The sequence below is a fragment of the Marmota monax genome, unplaced genomic scaffold (genome assembly GCF_021218885.2).
Source record: "Marmota monax isolate L192 unplaced genomic scaffold, Marmota_monax_Labrador192_F-V1.1 WCK01_AAM20220418_F8-fsc00111, whole genome shotgun sequence".
Lineage (NCBI taxonomy): Eukaryota > Metazoa > Chordata > Mammalia > Rodentia > Sciuridae > Marmota > Marmota monax.
The window spans coordinates 1,255,277-1,276,842 of record NW_026695067.1 but is presented as its reverse complement, the minus strand read 5'-3'; the positions used below and the strand labels follow the sequence as shown (position 1 = coordinate 1,276,842).

At 40.4% G+C, this 21,566-nt stretch overlaps 1 protein-coding gene across 7 annotated transcripts in view; it reads right to left on the bottom strand.

Annotated features, from left to right (window-relative positions):
• Hykk (hydroxylysine kinase) overlaps window positions 1-17,061 on the bottom strand; it is a 31,035-nt gene extending 13,974 nt beyond the window's left edge. Inside the window, exons 1-5 of one of the 7 annotated variants that reach the window (XM_058573748.1) lie at window positions 16,863-17,061; window positions 12,663-12,724; window positions 12,374-12,550; window positions 10,873-11,012; window positions 6,908-7,060 (exon numbers count right to left, since the gene is read on the bottom strand). In XM_058573748.1, coding sequence (XP_058429731.1) covers window positions 6,908-7,060; window positions 10,873-11,012; window positions 12,374-12,455 — 375 coding nt within the window. In that variant the 5' untranslated portion in view covers window positions 12,456-12,550; window positions 12,663-12,724; window positions 16,863-17,061. Of the gene's footprint in view, window positions 1-6,907; window positions 7,061-10,872; window positions 11,013-12,373; window positions 12,725-16,862 lie in introns of all 7 variants that reach the window. The other 6 variants (XM_058573746.1, XM_058573747.1, XM_058573744.1 and 3 more) reach the window with 6 other exon arrangements.
• Between the last annotated feature and the right edge of the window lie 4,505 nt (window positions 17,062-21,566).

Genomic DNA, 21,566 nt, shown 5'->3' with positions numbered 1-21,566 from the left:
TTTGCTGAGTAGATTGTAGCTGCTCTTGTCATGGCAGGAGGAATAATTATGTGAGGAGTCATATACATTAATTTGTTTTATTACAGTAACCATTTTATCATATATGTATCTTACAACTTGTTGTATACATAAATATACACAATAAAATTTATTTATTTTAAATGATAAGAAACCTGGCAGGCTGTGTGGCACATGCCTATAGTCCTATCAGCTCAGGAGCCCGAGGCAGGAGGATTGCAAGTTCAAAGCCAGCCTCAGCAACTTAACAAGGCCCTAAGCAACTCAACAAGACCCTGTCTCTAAATAAAAAACAAAAAGGGCTGAGGATGGGGCCCAGTGGTTAAGCACCCCTGGGTTCAATCCCTGGTACAAAAGAAAAAAAATCTGTTTAGATATTCATTTTAAATAGTTCATTTAGTAGCTCAAATATCTGAAGATAATAGAATTTACTGAGCATTATAAGCATTTCAAAGGTTTTTCTAAATACCATTAATAAATGCAGAAAATCTCCTAAAATACATTCAAATAGAACTAGATATTAATATCTAAATTATACTAATATTCCCAAATGGACTTTTTTTTTTTTTTTTTTGATGGTGCTGAGGATTGAACCCAGGAACTTAGGCATGCTAGGCAAGTACTCTACCACAGAGCCACATTCCCAGCCCCTCAAATGGACATTTTAATGAATATTTACAAATGGATTTACTCAAACTTAACTGAAACTACTTCAATTAAAATGCTTAATGTGTTTACCACCCAAAGCTATGCATGGCTCAGTAAAGTTTCATTGAATAAATGAACAGAGGGCAACAAAAAAAGGTCTGTCAGCTTACAAACATTTACTAAATTGTGGGCTAAGTGTTCCTAGATTATGGAATAAATGGTCCACTGAGTATATCTCTGTATGATGAGATTACTGGTAACTTGATTTTTGGGGGGCTGGGGATACCGGATATTGAACTTGGGGGCACTTGACCACTGAGCCACATCCCTGTTGAGAGACACAGCCGAAGGGGCCCCAGCAAACTTTCAGACTGCCAGCTGATGATTGGCTCACAGCGGCCCCAGCAACTTCTAGCTGATTGGCTCCTCTGAGGTGATGCTCATTGAGCTGTTTCCCCACCCTTTCAGACTGCCAGCTGATGATTGGCTCACAGCGGCCCCAGCAACTTCTAGCTGATTGGCTCCTCTGCGGTGATGCTCATTGGGCTGTTTCCCTGCCCTTTCAGACCATGGAGCTGCTCACTGGGGGACGTTTTTGGCTCCGCCCATGCGACCCAGCCAATCGGCCTCAAGAGCAGGAGGAGTGGGGGAGGTTGAGAGGCTTGTGGGAAGCCGGTGGTGGCAGTTGGGCTCTGAGGGTTTTTCCTGAGGAGCTGTTTTGTTTGGCGTGTGTGGTTCTAAAAATAAAGTTAGTTTCTTTTGACAAGTGGCTCCTGAATTGTGCCCAGCCAGACTGCGGCATTTGGTGGCCCGTATGGGGAGCGACTGAGGGTAAGTGATAAGGTAAACTGCTCGCCCCTGAGGGCAGGGCGAGAGGATGGGTAGCCATTTTAAGATTCCTCTTTTGTTTTGTTTCACTTTTGTTTTAAGTTGCCTGTCCCTGGAGATGAGTGAGACGGAAGAAAAACCGCTCACATCTGAGGAAAAAACTATTTACATCTGAGGAACAGATAGGGAGAAAGGACGGATGCACATTTCAGGAGGATAGAAAGGCTATAATGATTTTTTGTTGTTCCATTTTTATTTCATTCTGTCTCGGTTTTGTTTGGCGTCATCTTGTTGGGTTGTATTATAGTAGAAATATGGGATCAGAAATTAGTAAAAAACAAACCGAAAGAGTGTTAAGTAAATTGTTAGAGGAAGGAGGCATCCCAGTAAAATCAAGAGCAGTCAGGGCATACATTGATACAATACAAAAATGTAGCCCATGGCTTTTTGAGGAGGAGTTGTTGAATATATCACAATGGAACCATCATGGTGAAGATTTAAAAAGAACAGAAAAGAACAGCCCAGGGACTCTGCCAGTTGGCACATTGCCATTGTGGACTTTCGTATCTGGTTTGCTTAGTCCAAAGCCTTCAGTTCAGACAAAGACAGAGGAAGAAAGCTTAGAGCAGAAAAAGCCATCAGGGGGAAAGTTACAACAGGAGACTGCTACTAACAACTTTCTATCACCAGAGGGCGTAAGTGTCCAACCAACAGCGCCACCTCTACAGGAGACTGCTACTCACACCTTTCTATCACCAGAGGATGTAAATGTCCAACTAACAAGGCCACCTCCATATGCTGGGAGGCCCCCAACCCCCACAGTTGATAGTTGGGATCCTGAGACAGGATCTCAAATATTAACATGCCCTGTATTTGAGGTAGGAGGGCAGCGAATTCACTATGCTTTAAATTTCAAAACAGTGAAGCAACTAAAAGAGGCTGTAACAACCTATGGTCCTCAAGCACCCTTCACTATAAGCTTGGTCGAATCCATTAACAACTTGAACATGACACCAGCAGATTGGGCTAATATGTGTAAAGCTGTGCTAAATGGAGGACAATACCTGTTATGGAAGGTTGCCAATGAGGAATTTTGCAAGGAGATGGCTAGGCGAAATGCAGCAGCTGGTTATCCTCAGAGAAATCTAGATATGTTGTTAGGAAAGGGACCTTATGAGGATCAGCAGCAACAAATTGCATATGATCCTGGTGTATACGCACAAATTGCTGCAGAGGCGGTTAGGGCATGGAAGACTTTACAAGGACATGGAGGTTTACAAGGTCAATTATCTAAGGTAATACAAGGAGCTAATGAACCTTATGCTGAATTTGTAGATAGGCTTATTCAAACAGCTACCAGAGTTTTTGGGAATACAGAACAAGCAATGCCATTACTAAAACACCTGGCTTATGAGCAAGCGAATCGTTGGTGCAGAGATATCATTAGACCATGGAAACATGAAGATTTAAACACATATATTAAATTATGTAGAGACATTAATGAACAAGAGCAAGTCATGGCAGCTGCAGTAAAACAGGCTTTAGATGCCAGAGACATTAATGAACAAGGGCAAATTGTGGCAGCTGCAGTAAAACAGGCTTTAGATGCCAGGCCAAGAACATGCTACAATTGTGAACAAACAGGACATTTTAAAAGGAATTGCCCCATAGGAGGAGGGTTTAACAAAACTAGGTATCAAAGGAGTAGAATACTGGGTATTTGCCCACAATGCCGTAGAGGGAGACATTGGGCTAATGAATGCCGTTCTCAAACCACCATAGAGGGTACTCCATTATCAAAAAACAAACAAGGACCAGGTGTTTATCCATGATATCGTGGAGAAATGCATCGGGCTCCATTGCCAAAAAATGGACAGGGGGACCCAATGCTCCGGGGCCCAAGACCACAAATATACAGGGCACTGGAAGAACCCAGCAACCCCATCAGGGTAGTGCCCAGGACACATTGTCCATCAGATCCCTCATCAGACAAACCAGACGGAGCACAGGGTTGGATATCTGTGCCTCCGCCAGATCAGTACTAACTACAGAGATGGGAGATCAAATCATTCCCACAGGGGTAAAAGGACCTCTTCCCAAAGGAACAGTAGGCTTATTATTGGGATGCAGCTCTTCTACTCTAAAAGGACTTATGATAAGTCCTGGGGTAATTGATCCCGATTATGAAGGTGAAATAAAAATTATAGCCAGTTCTCCAAAGGGTATATCAGTAATTTCACCAGGAGATAGAATAGCATAGTTACTAATAATACCAAGCCTACATGATAAATTTTCCAGTCATGCTGTAGAAAGAGGTTCCAAGGGATTAGGCTCCACAGGTGTAGATTGGGCTATGCTGTCTTTAAATTTAGATTCTCACCCCATGCTAAAACTAAATATTCAAGGACATGAATTTAATGGGCTACTGGATACAGGTGCAGACCTTAGCATCATCTCTCGTCAAGAATGGCCAAAACATTGGCCATTACAACAAGCCACTCAAACGCTTCGAGGCCTAGGAGTGGCGACTAATCCCCATAGAAGTGCAATGGTATTAGATTGGAAGGATCCTGAAGGATGTGAAGGAACTATACAGCCATATGTATTGGATCATCTTCCCATAAATTTATGGGGACGAGATGTCCTAGATCAATTAGGTTTGACATTAACAAATAACATCAACCAAAATGCACCCACTATTATGACTAGACAAGGTTTTAGGAAAGGAAAAAGATTAGAAAAACAAGAACAAGGTATAGCAGCACCAATACAAATAGATCAAGGAACAGGAAGACATGGGCTGGATTTTCAGAAAGGGCCACTGAACAATAAAAATTACTTGGAAATCAGAAAGACCAGTGTGGGTTCCTCAGTGGCCCCTGACTAAAGAAAAGATACAAGCAGCCCATGACCTGGTCAAACAACAATTAGCAGAAGGACTTATACAACCTTCTGTATCTCCCCATAATACTCCCATTTTTGTCATCAAAAAGAAATCTGGTAAATGGAGATTATTGCAAGATTTAAGAGCCATTAATAATGAGATGGTTATTATGGGACCTGCTCAATCAGGGATTCCTCAGTTGTCTGCTTTGCCAAAAACCTGGTATGTTTTAGTTATAGATATTAAAGATTGTTTTTTTTCAATTCCAATTCATCCTGAGGATAGTCCACGTTTTGCATTTACTATCCCTGCACTGAATCATGAAGGTCCTGATCAGAGATATGAATGGAAAGTACTCCCTCAAGGGATGGCTAACAGCCCAACTATGTGTCAAATTTATGTTAACAAAGTAATCCAGCCACTTAGAAATCAAAATCCTGAACTACAAATATTTCACTATATGGATGATGTATTATTAGCACACAAAGATAAAAACACATTGCTGGAATGTTATACCACACTTACAAACTTATTAAAAAATTATAATCTAGAGATAGCAATAGATAAAGTAAAATTAAATTTTCCAATTAATTATTTAGGAGTTCTATTATCCTCAACCATGGTCCGTCCACCAAAAATTCAAATACGAGTAGATCAACTCAAATCACTTAATGACTTTCAAAAGTTATTAGGAGACATAAATTGGATAAGGCCTTATCTAGGTATACCAACAGGAGAGTTGGGACCTTTATTTGATATCCTAAAAGGTCCATCAGATCCAAATTCATCCCAAATGTTAACGCCTGAAGCAAGAAAGGCATTAATAATCATTGAAACATATATGGAAAATATGCATTTGGATAGAATTGATATAAGTTTGCCTTTATTATTTATTGTACTACCAACAAAAATATTCCTACAGGAGTATTTTGGTAAGAAGGTCCATTATTATGGATACATTTATCTTATTCTCCTAACACTATTCTTACTAGGTATCCTGAGGCTGTAGGACAATTAATACTCAAAGGAATAAAAACAGCAAAGAGAGTGTTTGGAATTTCTCCCAATAAAATTATTACTTCATATACTATGGATCAAATTGATGAGTTAGCTAATGAGTTAAATACTTGGGCAATAATCATGTGCAAATCTAATGTTTCATTTGATAACCACTTACCATCTAATCCTTTATTGTTTTTTTGGTTATTGCATCCTGTAATTTTTCCAAAAATGACAAGAAAAACACCTATCATGAATGCTCCAAATATATTCACTGATGGGTCAAATAATGGTACAGCAGCAATAGTTACACCTGATCAAACTTTCACATTTTTAATACCCAAATCAGCTCAAAGGTAGAGCTTAATGCAGTATTACAAGCTTTTGTGATGTTTAAAGATTCTGTATTTAATTTATTTTCTGATAGTCAGTATATAGTTAATGCTATAGTATCCCTTGAAGATACTGGTAGGATTTCCCCTTCCTCTACTGTTTTCTCTTTGCTTTCCACTATACAAAGTCTAATCTGGGTCAGAAAAGATCCATTCTTTATAGGACATATCAGGGCACATACAGGATTGCCTGGAGCCCTTAGTTTGGGCAATGATTTAGCAGATAAAACTACACATGACATACATATTTTCTCTACACTAGAAGAAGCTACAAATTTTCATAAAAAGTTCCATGTCAATGCTAATACTTTACAAAAGCATTTTAAAATAACTAAGGAAAAAGCTAGACAAATAATAAAACAATGTCAAAATTGTGTGACCTTTTTAGCACAAGTTAATCTTGGAGTCAATCCTAGAGGACTGATACCTAACCATATTTGGCAGATGGACGTCATACACTTGACAGAATTTGGAAAATCAAAATATTTGCATGTTACAGTTGATACTTCTTCTGGATTTTTGATGGGCTCCCTTCATGCCGGAGAAAAAACTAAAGATATTATAGCTCATTGCTTACAAAATTTTGCCACTGTGGGCGTTCCAAAACAGTTAAAAACAGCTAATGCCCCTGGTTATACTTCTACCTCTTTTAAACAATTTTGCTCATCATTTGGCATTACTCATATAACAGGAATCCCATACAATCCACAGGGACAAGGCATAGTTGAAAGAGCTCATCAAACTATTAAAATGTACTTATTAAAGCAAAAAGAGGTAATTGGGAAGCAGTATATATTCCCCAAAGATAAACTTAAAATAACCCTTTTTACTCTGAACTTTTTAAATTTGGATTCATCAGGACTTAGTGCTGCGGAAAGGCATATGTGTCCAAAAAATGTACATAAGCCCAAGGTACTTTGGAAGGATATTCTAACAGGACAATGGAAAGGTCCTGACCCAGTAATTGTCTGGAGTCGGGGGTCTGTTTGTGTGTTTCCACAGGGAGAACAGCATCCAATTTGGATTCCAGAGAGATTAACCAAGTCCTGACCCAGTGATTGTCTGGAGTCGGGGGTCTGTTTATGTGCTTGCAGAACTTGCCTGGACTATGAGTCACTTGTATGCATTGTGAACTCACCTGTATGCATTGTGAACTATCTGTTGGTGCATTGACTTGTGGTAGTGTTGGGGTATTTTTGCTGATGATGTCATCAGTGGTACAATTTTTCCAAAAGGAACCGTCAATTGGCTTGGTGTATCTTCCTCCCTTCTGCTTGTCATGGTCGTTCAGCTAAAATTTGGGGACCAACAGAGGTGAGGCAAAGAACCTCACCCCCCCACTGATACAAAGACCTATCTACAGGTGTGGCTGTATACTGGACCGGTAGTCAATGACGGATAAGATCCAATTGCAATGGTACCAACCTAAGACAGGAGGCTTACGCCTTGAGGTCAGCTCATCCGATAACGGGTAAGAACCATATGTACTATTGGACAACCTAAGGCAGGCACGGTCCCTAACCCACATGCTTGTTGTTTAAACAGAGAGGGGGAGATGTTGAGAGCCACAGCCGAAGGGGCCCCAGCAAACTTTCAGACTGCCAGCTGATGATTGGCTCACAGCGGCCCCAGCAACTTCTAGCTGATTGGCTCCTCTGCGGTGATGCTCATTGGGCTGTTTCCCTGCCCTTTCAGACCATGGAGCTGCTCACTGGGGGACTTTTTTGGCTCCGCCCACGCAACCCAGCCAATCGGCCTCAAGAGCAGGAGGAGTGGGGAAGGTTGAGAGGCTTGTGGGAAGCCGGTGGTGGCAGTTGGGCTCTGAGGGTTTTTCCTGAGGAGCTGTTTTGTTTGGCATGTGTGGTTCTAAAAATAAGGTTAGTTTCTTTTGACAAGTGGCTCCTGAATTGTGCCCAGCCAGACTGCGGCACATCCCCAGCCATATTTTGTATTTTATTTAGAGGCAAGGTCTCACTGACTTGCTTAGTGCTTCACTTTTGCTCAGGCTGGCTTTGAACTTGTAATCCTCCTACCTCAACCTCCCAAGCCGCTGGGATTTTAAGAGTGTGCCACCGTGCCCAGCTGGTAACTTGAGTTTTCTTTGTATTTTTATTTGTTTTCTTTAAGCAATGAATCACTAAAGGGTTTTTTTAACCAGAGGAAATAAAGGTTATTTCTATTTTGAGGTAATTGAATAAAAGAATACTATTTAGACTACATAACATGGACTTCGATGTCTCATCAAGAGGAGTAACAGGGACTGAGTCTAAACCCTGAACAAAATATCTGAAATACTAGCTTTTAAGTCATTTGACATTAGGCAATGAAGTACTCGGATACTTGAGAGATGAAAGACAAATAAGCTGAGTCTGACCCTGCTCCTTTCCTGCAGAGGACATGGTGCAGAGAAGTGAGAGCCAGGTGGAGTTCCGAGAGCTCACTGGTTTGAGGAGGTAGAACTCAGATTCCAGGAAGAACAAGATGGCTAGAGAATGCAGGACAGTTTACCAGAGATCAGAAAGCGCAGAGAGAGAACTCCAGAGATCTGTAGCAGGTCTCCTTGGAGAATTTGGCAATTGGTGTATGATCCACATATGAGTATGAGGAAACTGCTCAAGATCAGGGAAAGAACCACCTGAAAGAAATATAAGGGATAAGGCTTGACATACACGCAGGGCTGGAAACCTCCCAACTGGAAAAGAAAACATCACAGTCCAAAGGACAATGGTAGAGGACTGAGAAAGGTCTTGTATTACAATGGGGATAACCATTCCTAGAATAAACCCAACCCTGGTCCCACCTATAAGGTATGTAAGCAAGACTCAAGAAGATCAAACTGCTTTCAAACAACTTACTGAATCTACTCAAGGTTGTTCAGTGAACATCAAGCATAAGAAGCACAAAGAAAGCTACACAAAATCTAATCCTAACCAAATGCTCAAAACTAAAGATAAAATTTTAAAAGCAGGGCTGGGGATGTGGCTCAAGTGGTAGCACGCCCATCTGGCATGTGTGAGGCACTGGGTTTGATCCTCAATACCACATGAAAATAAAAAATAAAGATATTGTGTCCACCTAAAACTAAAAAATAAATATTAAAAAAAAGTTTTAAAAGCAGTCACACACACGCACACACAAACACACGAGACACATTTTGTTCAGAGGAAAAATCTGACAGCAAATTTCTTGTTGAAAATAATGCAAGTAAGAAAAAAGTAGAGCAATGTCTTTAAAATACTAAAAGAAAGATGGGCATGGTGGTGCACACCTATAATGTCAGCAGCTTGAGAAGATCACAAGGAGGCAGGAGAATCACAAGCTCAAAGCCAGTCTCAGCAACTTAATGAGGTCCTAAGCAACCTGGCAAAACCCTGTTTCAAAATAAAAAAATAAAAGGTGCTGGGGATGCAGCTCAGTGGTTAAGTGCCTCTGGGTTCAATCCCTGGTAATTGCTCCCCATCTCAAAAAAACCCCAAAAAAACAAAAAGCAAAACCAGAATACAAAAAGATTCTCAACCTTAAAGTGTATACCTAATAAAAATATCTTTCAAAATTATAAGTGGGGCTGAGTTTAGCTCAGTGGTAGAGTACTTGCTGCGCATGCTCAAGACCTAAGTTTGATCCCTAGCACCGCATATAAAAAATAATTTAACTAAAGAAGTTCATTACCTCAGACCTACACTATAAGAAATGTTAGGCTGGATTTAGTGGTGCAGGCCTGTAATCCCAGCAGCTCTGGAGTCTGAGGCAGGAGGATCGCAAGTTCAAAGTCAGCCTCAGAAATTTAGTGAGGTGCTAAGCAACTTAATGAGACCTTGTCTCTAAATAAATAAATAAAATACAAAAAAGGGCTGGGATGAGGCTCAGTTCAATCCCTGATACCAAAAAAAAAAGGAAAGAAAAAGAAATGTTAAAAGAGATGTGGTGTCATTGTATGCCATGATTTGTCATGGACTCTTTCCTTCTGCCAGCATGTCCATCTTCCTTTTCTCTACCTGACTGATTCACATCACCAGTTCAGATGTTACTTTTCTTTTTATTTTTTCTTGAATTCCTGCTATGTATGTATTTGACACTGCTAGACACAATGGATAAAAGATACATAAATAAAACACACACACTTTTCTTAAGAAGTTCACCGAAGTTCACTGCTTCTTATGAAGCATATGTACAGGAAGCACAAAAATGAAACAAGTAATTATAATACCATATGTGGAAGACTATTATCCGAGTGGTCCCCTATGAACTATGTCTCCTGGTTCATGCCCTTATATAGCTTCTCCAGTTGACGTTAGTATTAGCCATGTCACCTGCTTGGGCAATGGGACATAAGCTAGCATGACAGAAGCAGAGACTTGATAAGCATGTGTAAACTGGTGCATGCCCTCTTGGAACTTTCTCTTTTAGAAGCCAGTAGCCATGCCATAAGGATGTTCCAGCCATCCTGAAGGATGAGACATCATATGACAAGAAGAGGACACATGGAGAAGAACTAAAGCTCCCCAATTGTACTCCCAGTGGAATCTAGCTACACGAGTAACCCCCCAATCACACTAAGCAGAGAAGAGCTGCCTGGTCAACCCACAGAATCATGAGAAATAAATAATTATTGTTTTAAGTCAATAAGATCGGGGATGGTTTTTTACAGTATAACCAGAACTTAGTGAATGTTTGTTGAATAAATGAAGACATTCTGTGGTTGGGTCTGAAAAATATTTGTCGAACATATTGTTTCTATAGGACAAAACTATCATTCTAATCCATTTACAACTTAGCTACTGCTTCACACAGAGCTCCAGCAGATTATAGCTTAGTTAGATGAAAAGTTCAGGCTTCATTTTGTTAGTATAGACTATTTTCAGTGAGCAGTATAAAGAATATCATGACTTCCTAAAAATTTAGATGCCAATATGTCATTAAAGTGAGAATCTGGGTGGAAGGAGGTATCCTTGCTCATATAAGATTAATTCATCTAAGACCCTGATTCTACATAAGACACCTCAGGAGCCCCATATATAAAGAGAATCTGATCCTGAGTTCATTTTGAAAGTGAGATAAATAAACAGAAATCCTTTACAAACAAAATAAAACCCCAAATCTTACCTCCAAAGCCTTGTCCAATTTGGCAGCTAGCCTTCCAATTTCATATAACAGCTGGGAGCTGACAGGAATCTTAGCAATAGGTTTTCCCGGGAGGTAAGTCAGTAGCCTCACCAAGTAGCTTTTGATTTCAGTGCCACTATCTAGATGGATAGAATGATATAACCTATCAACTCTTTTTGAAAAAGTTAATTAGAAGTTGTTTGCATTGGCAATTATTACTGAAATAAAACTGCGTAATAAAAAAAAAATGTGCTAACTGAACACAGCATTCTGAGGCAGAGCTGAGTGGATTAAAGTAAGCAGGTAGAAAGACAAATCTTAACACTGGAATTGGCCATTCACATACCAACAAGCATAGCTCTAACTCTGCTAGTCTTAGCTCTAAACAGAAATTACCTAGTTTGGTAAACACATGCCCCCAAACCACACTCATTCATAAATTTACAACTGAAATATAAACAAATGACTATTCCTCCTGGGCACAGTGGCGCATGTCTATAATCCCAGCTGCTTGGAAGGCTGAAGTAGAAGGATTGCGAGTTCAAAGCCAGCCTCAGCATAAGCAAGGTGCTTAGCAACTCAGTGAGACCCTGTCTCTAAATAAAATACAAAATAGGGCTGGGGATGTGGCTCAGTGGTAGGGTGCCCCTGAGTTCAATCCCTGGTACTCCCCCACCCCCAAAAAAGAAAAAAAAAAAAAGACTATTCCAGAATCACAGGCTTTTTCAGGGGCAAATTGCAGTATAGCCTGTTTGTAATACAGGACAACTTCTAATCCTCAGGGGCCCTACTGGTCCTCAGTTGTTTGGAGCAATGCAAATTAAGAAAGAATAAATGAACAATCAAGAGAGAAAAAGATAGTCAAGATTTCCAACCTTAAAAAGTTCCAAGAAATTGATTTCAAGGTACTGCTTGTTGAATTAGATACTTCTTCGCATTCAGCATTGAGAGATGAAAGGGACTATGTCTCACAGATGAGGACTTGAAGCCCTGGGAATGTAAGTCATCTGCCCATGTCACATATACAGTAAAGACATAACTGGCAACATGCTGATTTCTAATCTTCTGTTTTTTCTACTATACCATAGCACCAAAATATGCAGCTAGTCTAATGAATAAAAATATTTAATTGGGATGAGGGGAGTAACTCAGTGGTAGAAGGCTTGCCTAGCATGCCTGAGGCCCTGAATTTGATCCCCAGCACTAAAACAAACAAACAAACAAACAAATCTTGTGGAATACAATTTTTAAAATGTTCTACTGATTTCCCTGTAGTTATCATTCATCAGGGCCTTTCTAAGCAGAAATGCTATACCAGATCCCAGCTCTTACCACTGGGAGACCCAATTTCCACTGTGCAGCTTCCCCCAACCACTAGAAAAAATAACCACATCTATGCTTAGAATTATGATCCTGATTTTGATACTGTATTTCTACCTGTAGCCAAAATGATGTAATGGGCCTGGACAGGGGACATGCTGACAAGTTAGTCATCTCTTACCTACAGACATAAGAGAGGTTGTGTTGTCTCCTTTAGTGCGACACACGGAGGCCGTTGGAAATCCAGCTGCTTTCAGAAACATGATGATGTGATTCTGCACTTCAATCAGGTCTGGATTTTTGCTGGCTTCTGTGTTGCTTATTTTGAGAACATATTCAATTGGGCCATCTGAAGTATCTTTAATTTTTGAAATGTGAACGTGAAAGTTTTGGTCATCATAACTGGGAAGTGGTTGGATCTTAGAAACTTTTAACCCAAATACTGATTCAACTACCGCAGAAGCTTGTACCTCAGTGAAAGTTGGTTTGGCAAGAGCCTGTGATTGCTCATCATCTCCACTTGACATTATGTCTGGGGTAAAAACAAGAACCAGAAAGGGGATATAAATATAAGGATATTTATTTAAATGATTACTTCTTTTGATTATTAATTAAAGTTTAAAAATCATATCAGTGCATGACATCAAAAAGTAGATGTTTTGGCAGTCGATTAAAACCATGGTACCATAAATTATTTTCAAACTTACCTTCTAAACTGAATAAGGACAGAACACAAGACAGGAAAGCCCCTTGATATCATCCAGTTCAATCTCTCTCCTCTCACCAACTTTACAGGAGAAATTTAGGTCCTAAGAGATTAAATGACTTGCCCAAGTTACACAGTCAATTTCAGTAAGAAGTCAACTCTCCAGATTGTTGACCCATGATCATGAAATCTTTACTACATTACCACCAGTCTTGGGCTAAAAGTTAAATTGAAGCACAGCAATCTTTTCTAGTCACAGTTTGTTATAAGAGTCACCATCTGACTTATTTCACATACTTCAAATATAAAAAAAAATACGGACCAATGTGCATTATGTAAGGCCTTCTGAAAGATGAGAGTAAGGGGCTTTGTAACATCTATTTATGGAGTCACAGATTTACTAAACAAAAAGTGTAAACACAACTCTGAATAAGTTAGATGGCAGTTAAGTAACAAAAGAATAGAATGTCAAAGGAAAAAACTTGAATTAACCAAGTACAAACCCAGATGACTGAGTGGTTGAGGTTACCTTAAATTGTAAAGAAAACGTTTCCTATGGCCAAGAGGAATAAGGACTTAAGATAAAAATTAAGGCCAATTACAGAAAATAAAAAATTTATGTCTGAATTTATGATCTATGAAGTGAGTATCTGTCAAAAGTATGGTGGAAAAACTGAGAGGGAAGAGAAATTACTATGATCTAAGGAAGATATTGTTGTGAAGATGGATTTCAATTGAGTTTTTTAATATGATTTGAGATAGGGTGGGGAAGACTATTTTCTCAGTGTTGGCAATTCCATCCTCAGCTACACATACCTGGCATCTTTCCTGAGCAATCAGATATATGTGAAGGGCAGTGCAGGACTTCTGAAAATCCTTAGGAACAAAATATTTAAGGTTCTTACAATTTTACCTTCCTTTTTTCCCAAAATAGTTCAATTCCAATCTTTCCTTCCTACTAAGTTGCCAATGATTGATAACATCTTGGGGTGAGTTGCATTTTAGGATATAGTTTGTGTGTGCATGTATATGTGGTACTGGGGATTGAACCCAGGGGTACCACTGAGCTACATGCCCAGCCTTTTTTATTATTTGAGACAGGGTCTCACTAAGTTGTTGAGGCTGGGTCTCCAACTTGCTATCCATCTGCTTCAGCCTCCCAAGTAGCTAGGAATACAGGCATGTGTTATCGTGCCTGGCTATAGGGAATTTTTTGTGAAGAAAATGTTCTATATCTTACTTAAAAAAAATTTTTTTAGTTGTAGTTGGACACAATACCTTTATTTTATTCATTTATTTTTATGTGGTGCTGAGGATAGAACCCAGTGCCTTGCACGTGCCAGGCAGGCGCTCTACTTCTGAGCTACAATCCCAGCCCCTCTATATCTTACTTTTTAAATTTTTTAATTTTTAACATCACTGGGGACCAAATCCACAATGGTAGGCAAGTGTTCTACCACTGAACTACACCCCCAGCCCTATATCTTGACTAGACTTTCATTACATGAGTGAATATATTTGTCAAACCTCCACTTAAAGCTTAAATAAATGTAAGCTCTGTTAAGTTAATGTAAGCTTAAGTAAATGTAAACTGTCAATGAAAGCTTTACCTTAAAAAAAAAAAAAAAAAGGTTAGCCCTTGTGAGAGATAGGTTAGGACAAGGAAGGGTGTATCTCAGGACTTCCTGAGAACTTCCAAAATCAAACTGTAAGACGCCACACCGCACTAGGAATGGAAGATACCACACGACGCAAATCACCAGAGATGTTTGGCTTTATTACAAAAGGCTGTGGGTTTATATAGACCTAAGGAGAGGTGGCAGGGATGAGGTAGATAATGGGTCACCCGTTTATTGGCAAGCTCTTCCATATGTCAGTTCCGGAGCCCAAGAAGTTAATTCTTATTGGGGCTAAGGTTTCCCACCCGCAGGACTTGAACATTGGCGCGGCGGGAACGTTTTGCGCCAGTGAAAGAAAAAAGAGGAGAAAGAGGGTCGTTAGGCGCCATGTTGGGGTTTTTCTCTGGGGTGCTGCTGCTGTTATATGTTTTCCCAACACAAACCATATGTCCATTAATGTCTAATCACTTCAGCTCTATCACAGCTTACTCTACTGAGGGGAAGGAGATAAAACTCAGGGATGTGTCCTAGGGTTCTTGTACATAACTCTCTCCTAACCTCAGGACCAAGACTATAGCCTGACATTGAAGTGATAACATGGGTATAAACCTCAAATGCTAACCACCCAGCAATGGCCTTCAGCAAAGAAATTTCTCCCTCCTCTAAACCTGCATTCCCCCTGTAGCACTGGTTGATTTTCTTTTCCTGTTATTGTATTCTTGACAATCACTTCTGTGCTTACTTTTCTTTCTTTCTTTTTTTTTTTTTTTTAGAGAGAGAGAGAATTTTTTTAAAATATTTATTTTTTAGTTTTCGGCGGACACAACATCTTTGTTTGTATGTGGTGCTGAGGATCAAACTCAGCGCCGCAGACGTCTGTGTACTAAAAAGTTGTTGAGTTGAAAAAATAAGCCGTATTTTAGGTCAGTGACAGAGCACTTGCCTAGCATGTGTGAAACACTAGGTTGGATTCTCAGCACCACATAATAAAATAAAGATAGTGTGTCCATCTACAACCAAAAAATATTTTTAAAAAGTCATATTTTATCTCTAGCTCTGCTACCTAACCTTTGAAACTTTGGACTAGCCACAAATTTTCTCAAGGTCCTTTCTAGCTTTAACATTCTTATGCTGCTAAAATTCTTCCTGAGATTAAATTTCCCCTTTTTCTTGTATGTAAAAGACTTCAAAATCATGGAACCAATGGCACAGATCAAGTCTGCTTCTCCAGTTCTTTTTATTTGAGACAGGGTCTTGCTAAGTTGCTGATGCTGGCCTTGAACTTCTGGTTCTCCTGCCTCAGCTGCCCAAGTAGCTGGAATTACAGGCATGTAACACCAGGACTGTCTGTCTTAACCAAATGTGCCCTGTGTGTGGAGAAGAAGGAAGGGGTTTCCAATTCTATAAGTTGTTGGTCTTTATTTCCTACCAACAATACTTTTGCTTAGCTCCTGAAAAATCTTAGGAAGCAAGTGTTTTCCAGTCCCAAGGTTTGTGCCAGAATCTCACAATCTTTGACCCACAACCAGAGGATCTGGACCTTAATCTCTCTACTTTGTGCAAGGTATACCACACAAAAAACAAAAGTCAATCTTCGATTCTTTTCTCTCCCTCCCTTCCAAAGTGATACAAAGTCCAATGAACTCTACTTTAACACGTCTTACGAATACCTTTCTTCTGCAACCCCTTCTGCTGTGTCCTGCTATCATTGGAGAGCATGGATTGTATCCCAAACATCTAGCTGGGTGCCTTATTTAATATTAAATAATGAACCAGGGGTTGCCTTTACTCCACAGGCTCACAGGCTGTATACCTTCAAGGGAATCAAGAAACAGTAAAGCAGGGATTCTATAGACTTTTAATTTTTTCAAAGATAATAATAATGCGCTACTGGGTGCTCTGGGGGGTCTCGCTGCTAAGTAAGACAAAGAGCAGTGGCTCACCGGGATACAGAGGGGCTGCTGACCCAAGAGGCAGGAAACTAGGTGAGGAGGAGGTAATAAAAGTTAGGTTCACAGCGTTAATATATAAGCAAGGTCCACGGGAGCATTAGAAATGGTTTCCAGCGTGCACCTTCCCTGTGCTGGAATCACCACACGGGTCTCAAGAGGGATGGCCCCTCGGGGGCTTCTCAGGTGCCACGCTTTGGTTCTGGGATATCAGCTCTGCCTCTGCGTTCCCAAGAGGTCCAGCCATAGAGCACGGTGACTTGCCACCAGTCATGTAGCGAGTATGAGGTGGAGCAGGGGGCTGGAGGAGTCCCAGGAACAGGACTCCCCGCCCCAGACTCTCAGCGAGCCGGCCTGTTCTCGGAGATACCCTCCCCAGGAGTACCCGGGGTTCACCTTTGCTTTCCCCACCTCTGCTCACCACCACGATTCGACGTCCAGAGGTGGACCCACTCTCCGCAGCCCAGTGCTCCAGCTGCTGCAGCAAGACCAGGTGAGGTCCGAGTTGCAGCGTTTCGGCCCACCCCTCTTCTAAGCCCAGTAAGCCCTGACTTTTGATTGGCTCCTCCCTCCAACCCTCGCCGCGCAGTCAGTGCAGACTACTAGAAGGCAAAGGTTGGATGGGCGCGCCAGGACTTGGCTTGGCCCCGCCCCTGAGGAGGCGAGCCAGAAATTCAGATATCTGGCTTCTGATTGGCTCATTGAAATCTGCCTCGCCTTCTCTTGGTGAGTACCCCAATCAGAATCTGGCTATCTTATTACGTAATTGGAACCTTGTTTCTGATTGGCCCCCTGAGGTTCCACCCGCCAGTGTGTCAGCCATTTACCAGGCTTTTGGTCCTTGAATGCACTTTTCAGTTCAGCCCTGTGGGTGGAGTATTTGCGTGAACTTCAACCATCAGCATTCCAAATGTTTGGATAGAGCTCTGTACTCGTTTATTTTCCTCACACCCCTTCCCGTTCTCACTGGAAGCAAGTATCTTGGAGGCCACCTTCCGAAAACAAGGCCCGAGGTAGACTCGAGTCCATCCTGGCCTCAGGAACTGCAGGGGTCCCTATAGGAGGTCCGGAGAGTTGAGCCTGACTGTATTCCACTAGGTCTCTTGACTTTCTCCGGATACTGAAATTTTCGAACCAAATGGTCTTATTTATTGAATAAGCCTACACACTAAGCCTCTAGGGGCACAGAGCCTCAAAGGATTTTGGTCATCCAACTTCCAGTTTCGGCTCTTGCCACAGCAAGAATTTTCTGCTCTCCTCCCAAGCCATTTAACTCAGTATAGTAGATGGTGAGGGAGAAGGAAAGCCTCCTTAATAAGCTTCCTAGGGGATCAACATCACAATAACTCAGGATGTGATGAACGACTCGTTTACATTGAGAAATAGAACTGGTAATTGGGTCAGAATCCTTATTTATGTAGTGCAATCAGTGAAAGTCTGCAGAGACTACAAGATTTTCAGGAGGCTGCCTGAGACTCATGGGATAACAGGTTAGTGGGATGATCCTAACTGCAAAGCGCATAAGGCTCTGATAGCTTGATGTCTTTCTCCAGCCAAGCAGGACTTCTCTGATAGGTCAGAACTTTCTAGTGGAAGCGCTCTGGATGTCTGTCCACCCTTGCCTGCACGTGGGTCTCTATTTTGTTTTGTACCCGCCCTCCTCACCCTATCTCCCCCACTCCCACACACTTTGGGTCAGGATTTAGCGTGCTCAGGTTACCTATAGCCACCCTGATTGATTTGGATGTTTCCCAGACTTCTATCAACTGTTGAATGATGACTCTTTTCCCTTTAGATACAGTTCCTTATCTGCTTCACTTCTAATCTTCAAGTAGCAAGGCTTTTTGCAGCCTCAGGGGGAGACATACTTTTTAAGTCCCACTCCTTCCAATTGTCAAAAAGTAATTTTTCGGATTATCAGAATTAAAATCCTAGGGGCTGGGGTTGTGGCTCAGTGGTAGAGTGCTCGCCTAGCATGGATGAGGCACTGGGTTCGATCCTCGGCACCACATAAAAATAAAATATAGTGTCCACCTAAAACTAAAAAAATAAATATTTAAAAAAAAATCCTATTGGCCAGCTGGGGTTGTAGCTAAGTGGTAGAGCACCCGCCTAGCATGTCTGAGGCACTGGGTTTGATCCTCAGCACCACATATACATAAAAAAAAATTTGACAACTTAAAAAAAAAATCCTATTGGCCCTCTTAAACCACTCTGCATGCTCAACACTTGGAGCACCTGAACTCCGTCCACCTTCTCTTGCTATTTCTATTGGTCTGTTTTCTTTCTGTACTCCTTTTGGGATGGAAGAATGGCAATGAGGATTTAATTAGGAAATTGAGAATCTGAGAGACAGGACTTCTAGATCTACAGTTGCCTTCTTTGGTATGAGCCCATTTCCATTCTCTGGACCTTCTTTAGAAATATGTTCTTTGACTAATAAATGAATTCAGCAAAGTGGCAGGATATAAAATCAACAGGCATAAATCAAAGGCATTTCTGTATATCAGCGACAAAACTTCTGAAACGGAAATGAGGAAAAACACTCCATTCACAATATCCTCAAAAAAAAAAAATAAAATACTTGGGAATCAACCTAACAAAAGAGGTGAAAGATTTATATAATGAAAACTACAAAACCCTAAAAAGAGAAGTAGAAGAAGATCTTAGAAGATGGAAAAATATACCCTGTTCAGGGATAGGCAGAACTAACATCATCAAAATGGCGATATTACCAAAAGTTCTCTATAGGTTTAATGCAATGCCAATCAAAATCCCAATGGCATTTCTTGTAGAAATGGATAAAGCAATCATGAAATTCATATGGAAAAATAAAAGACCCAGAATAGCAAAAGCAATTCTAAGCAGGAAGTGCGAATCAGGCGGTATAGCGAAACCAGACTTAAAAACTATATTACAGAGCAATAGTAACAAAAACAGCATGGTACTGGTACCAAAACAGGAGGGTGGACCAATGGTACAGAATAGAGGACACAGAGACTAATCCACAAAGCTACAACTATCTTATATTTGATAAAGGAGCTAAAAGCATGCAATGGAGGGAGGATAGCATCTTCAACAAATGGTGCTGGGAAAACTGGAAATCCATATGCAACAAAATGAAACTGAATCCCCTCCTCTCGCCATGCACAAAAGTTAACTCAAAGTGGATCAAGGAGCTAGATATCAAATCAGAGACTCTGCGTCTGATAGAAGAAAAAGTTGGCTCCGATCTACATATTGTAGGGTCGGGCTCCAAATTCCTTAATAGGACACCCACAGCACAAAAGTTGATAACAAAAATCAACAAATGGGACTTACTTAAACTGAAAAGTTTTCTCTCAGCAAGAGAAACAATAAAAGAGGTAAATAGGGAGCCTACATCTTGGGAACAAATTTTTACTCCTCACACTTCAGATAGAGCCCTAATATCCAGAGTATACAAAGAACTCAAAAAATTAAACAATAAGAAATATGTTCTTTGTAACTTGCCCTTTTCACTTTGTTAACATTCTCATTTTAAAGAATATCCTCATACATAAATCTTTTGTGCATTTTTAATTGTCTTAAAGCTGTTAGGCTTCAATGGGATTCTAAGAGAATTCTAAGAGAACACTTTCAACCTTTTTTTTAAAAAAAATTATTATTTTAGTTATAGATGGGCACAATACCTTTATTTATTTAATTTTATGTGGTGCTGAGGATGGAACCCAGTGCCTCACACATGCTAGGGAAGCACTCCATCACTAAGCCAAACCACAGCCCTCAAGGCTTTTATGCAGCAAAATCATGTTTTGCCTCAATAATATCAACATTGGGTATCATGATTAAAAAGTTCCACCAATCTAAGACATTGTATTAACATTTTTCCTCTACTCTAACCACAGGGTCACTTCAAGTAGAGGTTCTCAGTGAGTTCAGTAATCAATACTTGGAGTGAAGCCAGGCACTGTGGTGCACATTCATAACTGAGGAGGCTGAGGTAGGAGAACCACAACACTGATGCCAGCCTAAGCAACTTAGTGAGACCCAAAATAATAAATAAAAAGGGCTGAGGATATAGCTCAGTGGTAGAGCACCCCTGGATTCAATTCTCAGTATTGAAGAAAAAAAAGGTGGGGCGGGGGGGATGAAAAGAAGTAAACAATTTGTAGCAAGATTATAGAAATGATTTTATATTACAAAACAATTTTATATTATAAAATAATGGGGGCTATAGCTCAGTGGTAGAGTGAATGTTTAGCATATGGGAGTCTCTCTGGTTCAATTCCCAGCACCAAAACAAAACAATTTCTATACAATAGTTGTGTAGCTTTCCATTTCCATTATATATTGCAAGATGTTCACCATGCAAACACAAAATTCAGTAACAACACATTTCACATTTATAGAGCCACTTTTCTATTACATCTACACCTGCTTTTGCAATAGATGGTTCATTTTTCAAATATGGTCATGAGGTGCTTATTTGATGGGGACGTCTAAAAAAAATGCATCCTTAGGCAGGTTCATTGTGTGAACACCAATGTACTTACACAAATTAAAATAGCTAAGTCACTAGGTGATACAATCTCACAGGACCACTGTCATTTACATAGCTTACTGTTGATGGAAATCTCCTTTTGTGGCATATATCTATATCTGAATGCAGGCTGGGGACTGAACCCAAGGGTGCTGTACCACTAAGCTACATTCCCGGCTCTTTTTACTTTGAGACAGGGCCTTGCTAAGTTGCTGAGGCTGGCCTCAAACTTGTGATCTCCTCAGACTCCCAAATTGCTGGGATTACAGGTATATGCCACAACACTCGACTAAACACAAGCTTTATGGTCTAATATTTTGGAGAACTTAAGCCAAACAGCTCATATCAAAACAATAAATCTGCATGAAAACTAAATTAATTTAAAAGCAAAATTAATATCAAGTGAAAACTAAGTCAAATACATACAACACTAATGATACTGTAAGTCTCCTTCCAAGACTGGATATTCAAACTATCAGCGTACACCCAGGCTGGCCGTAGCCTTTGTATTGCAAACATCTTAGAAAATTTGTTAGAATCCTTAGAAAACTTGAATTTGACCATTTTGGTTTATGAAT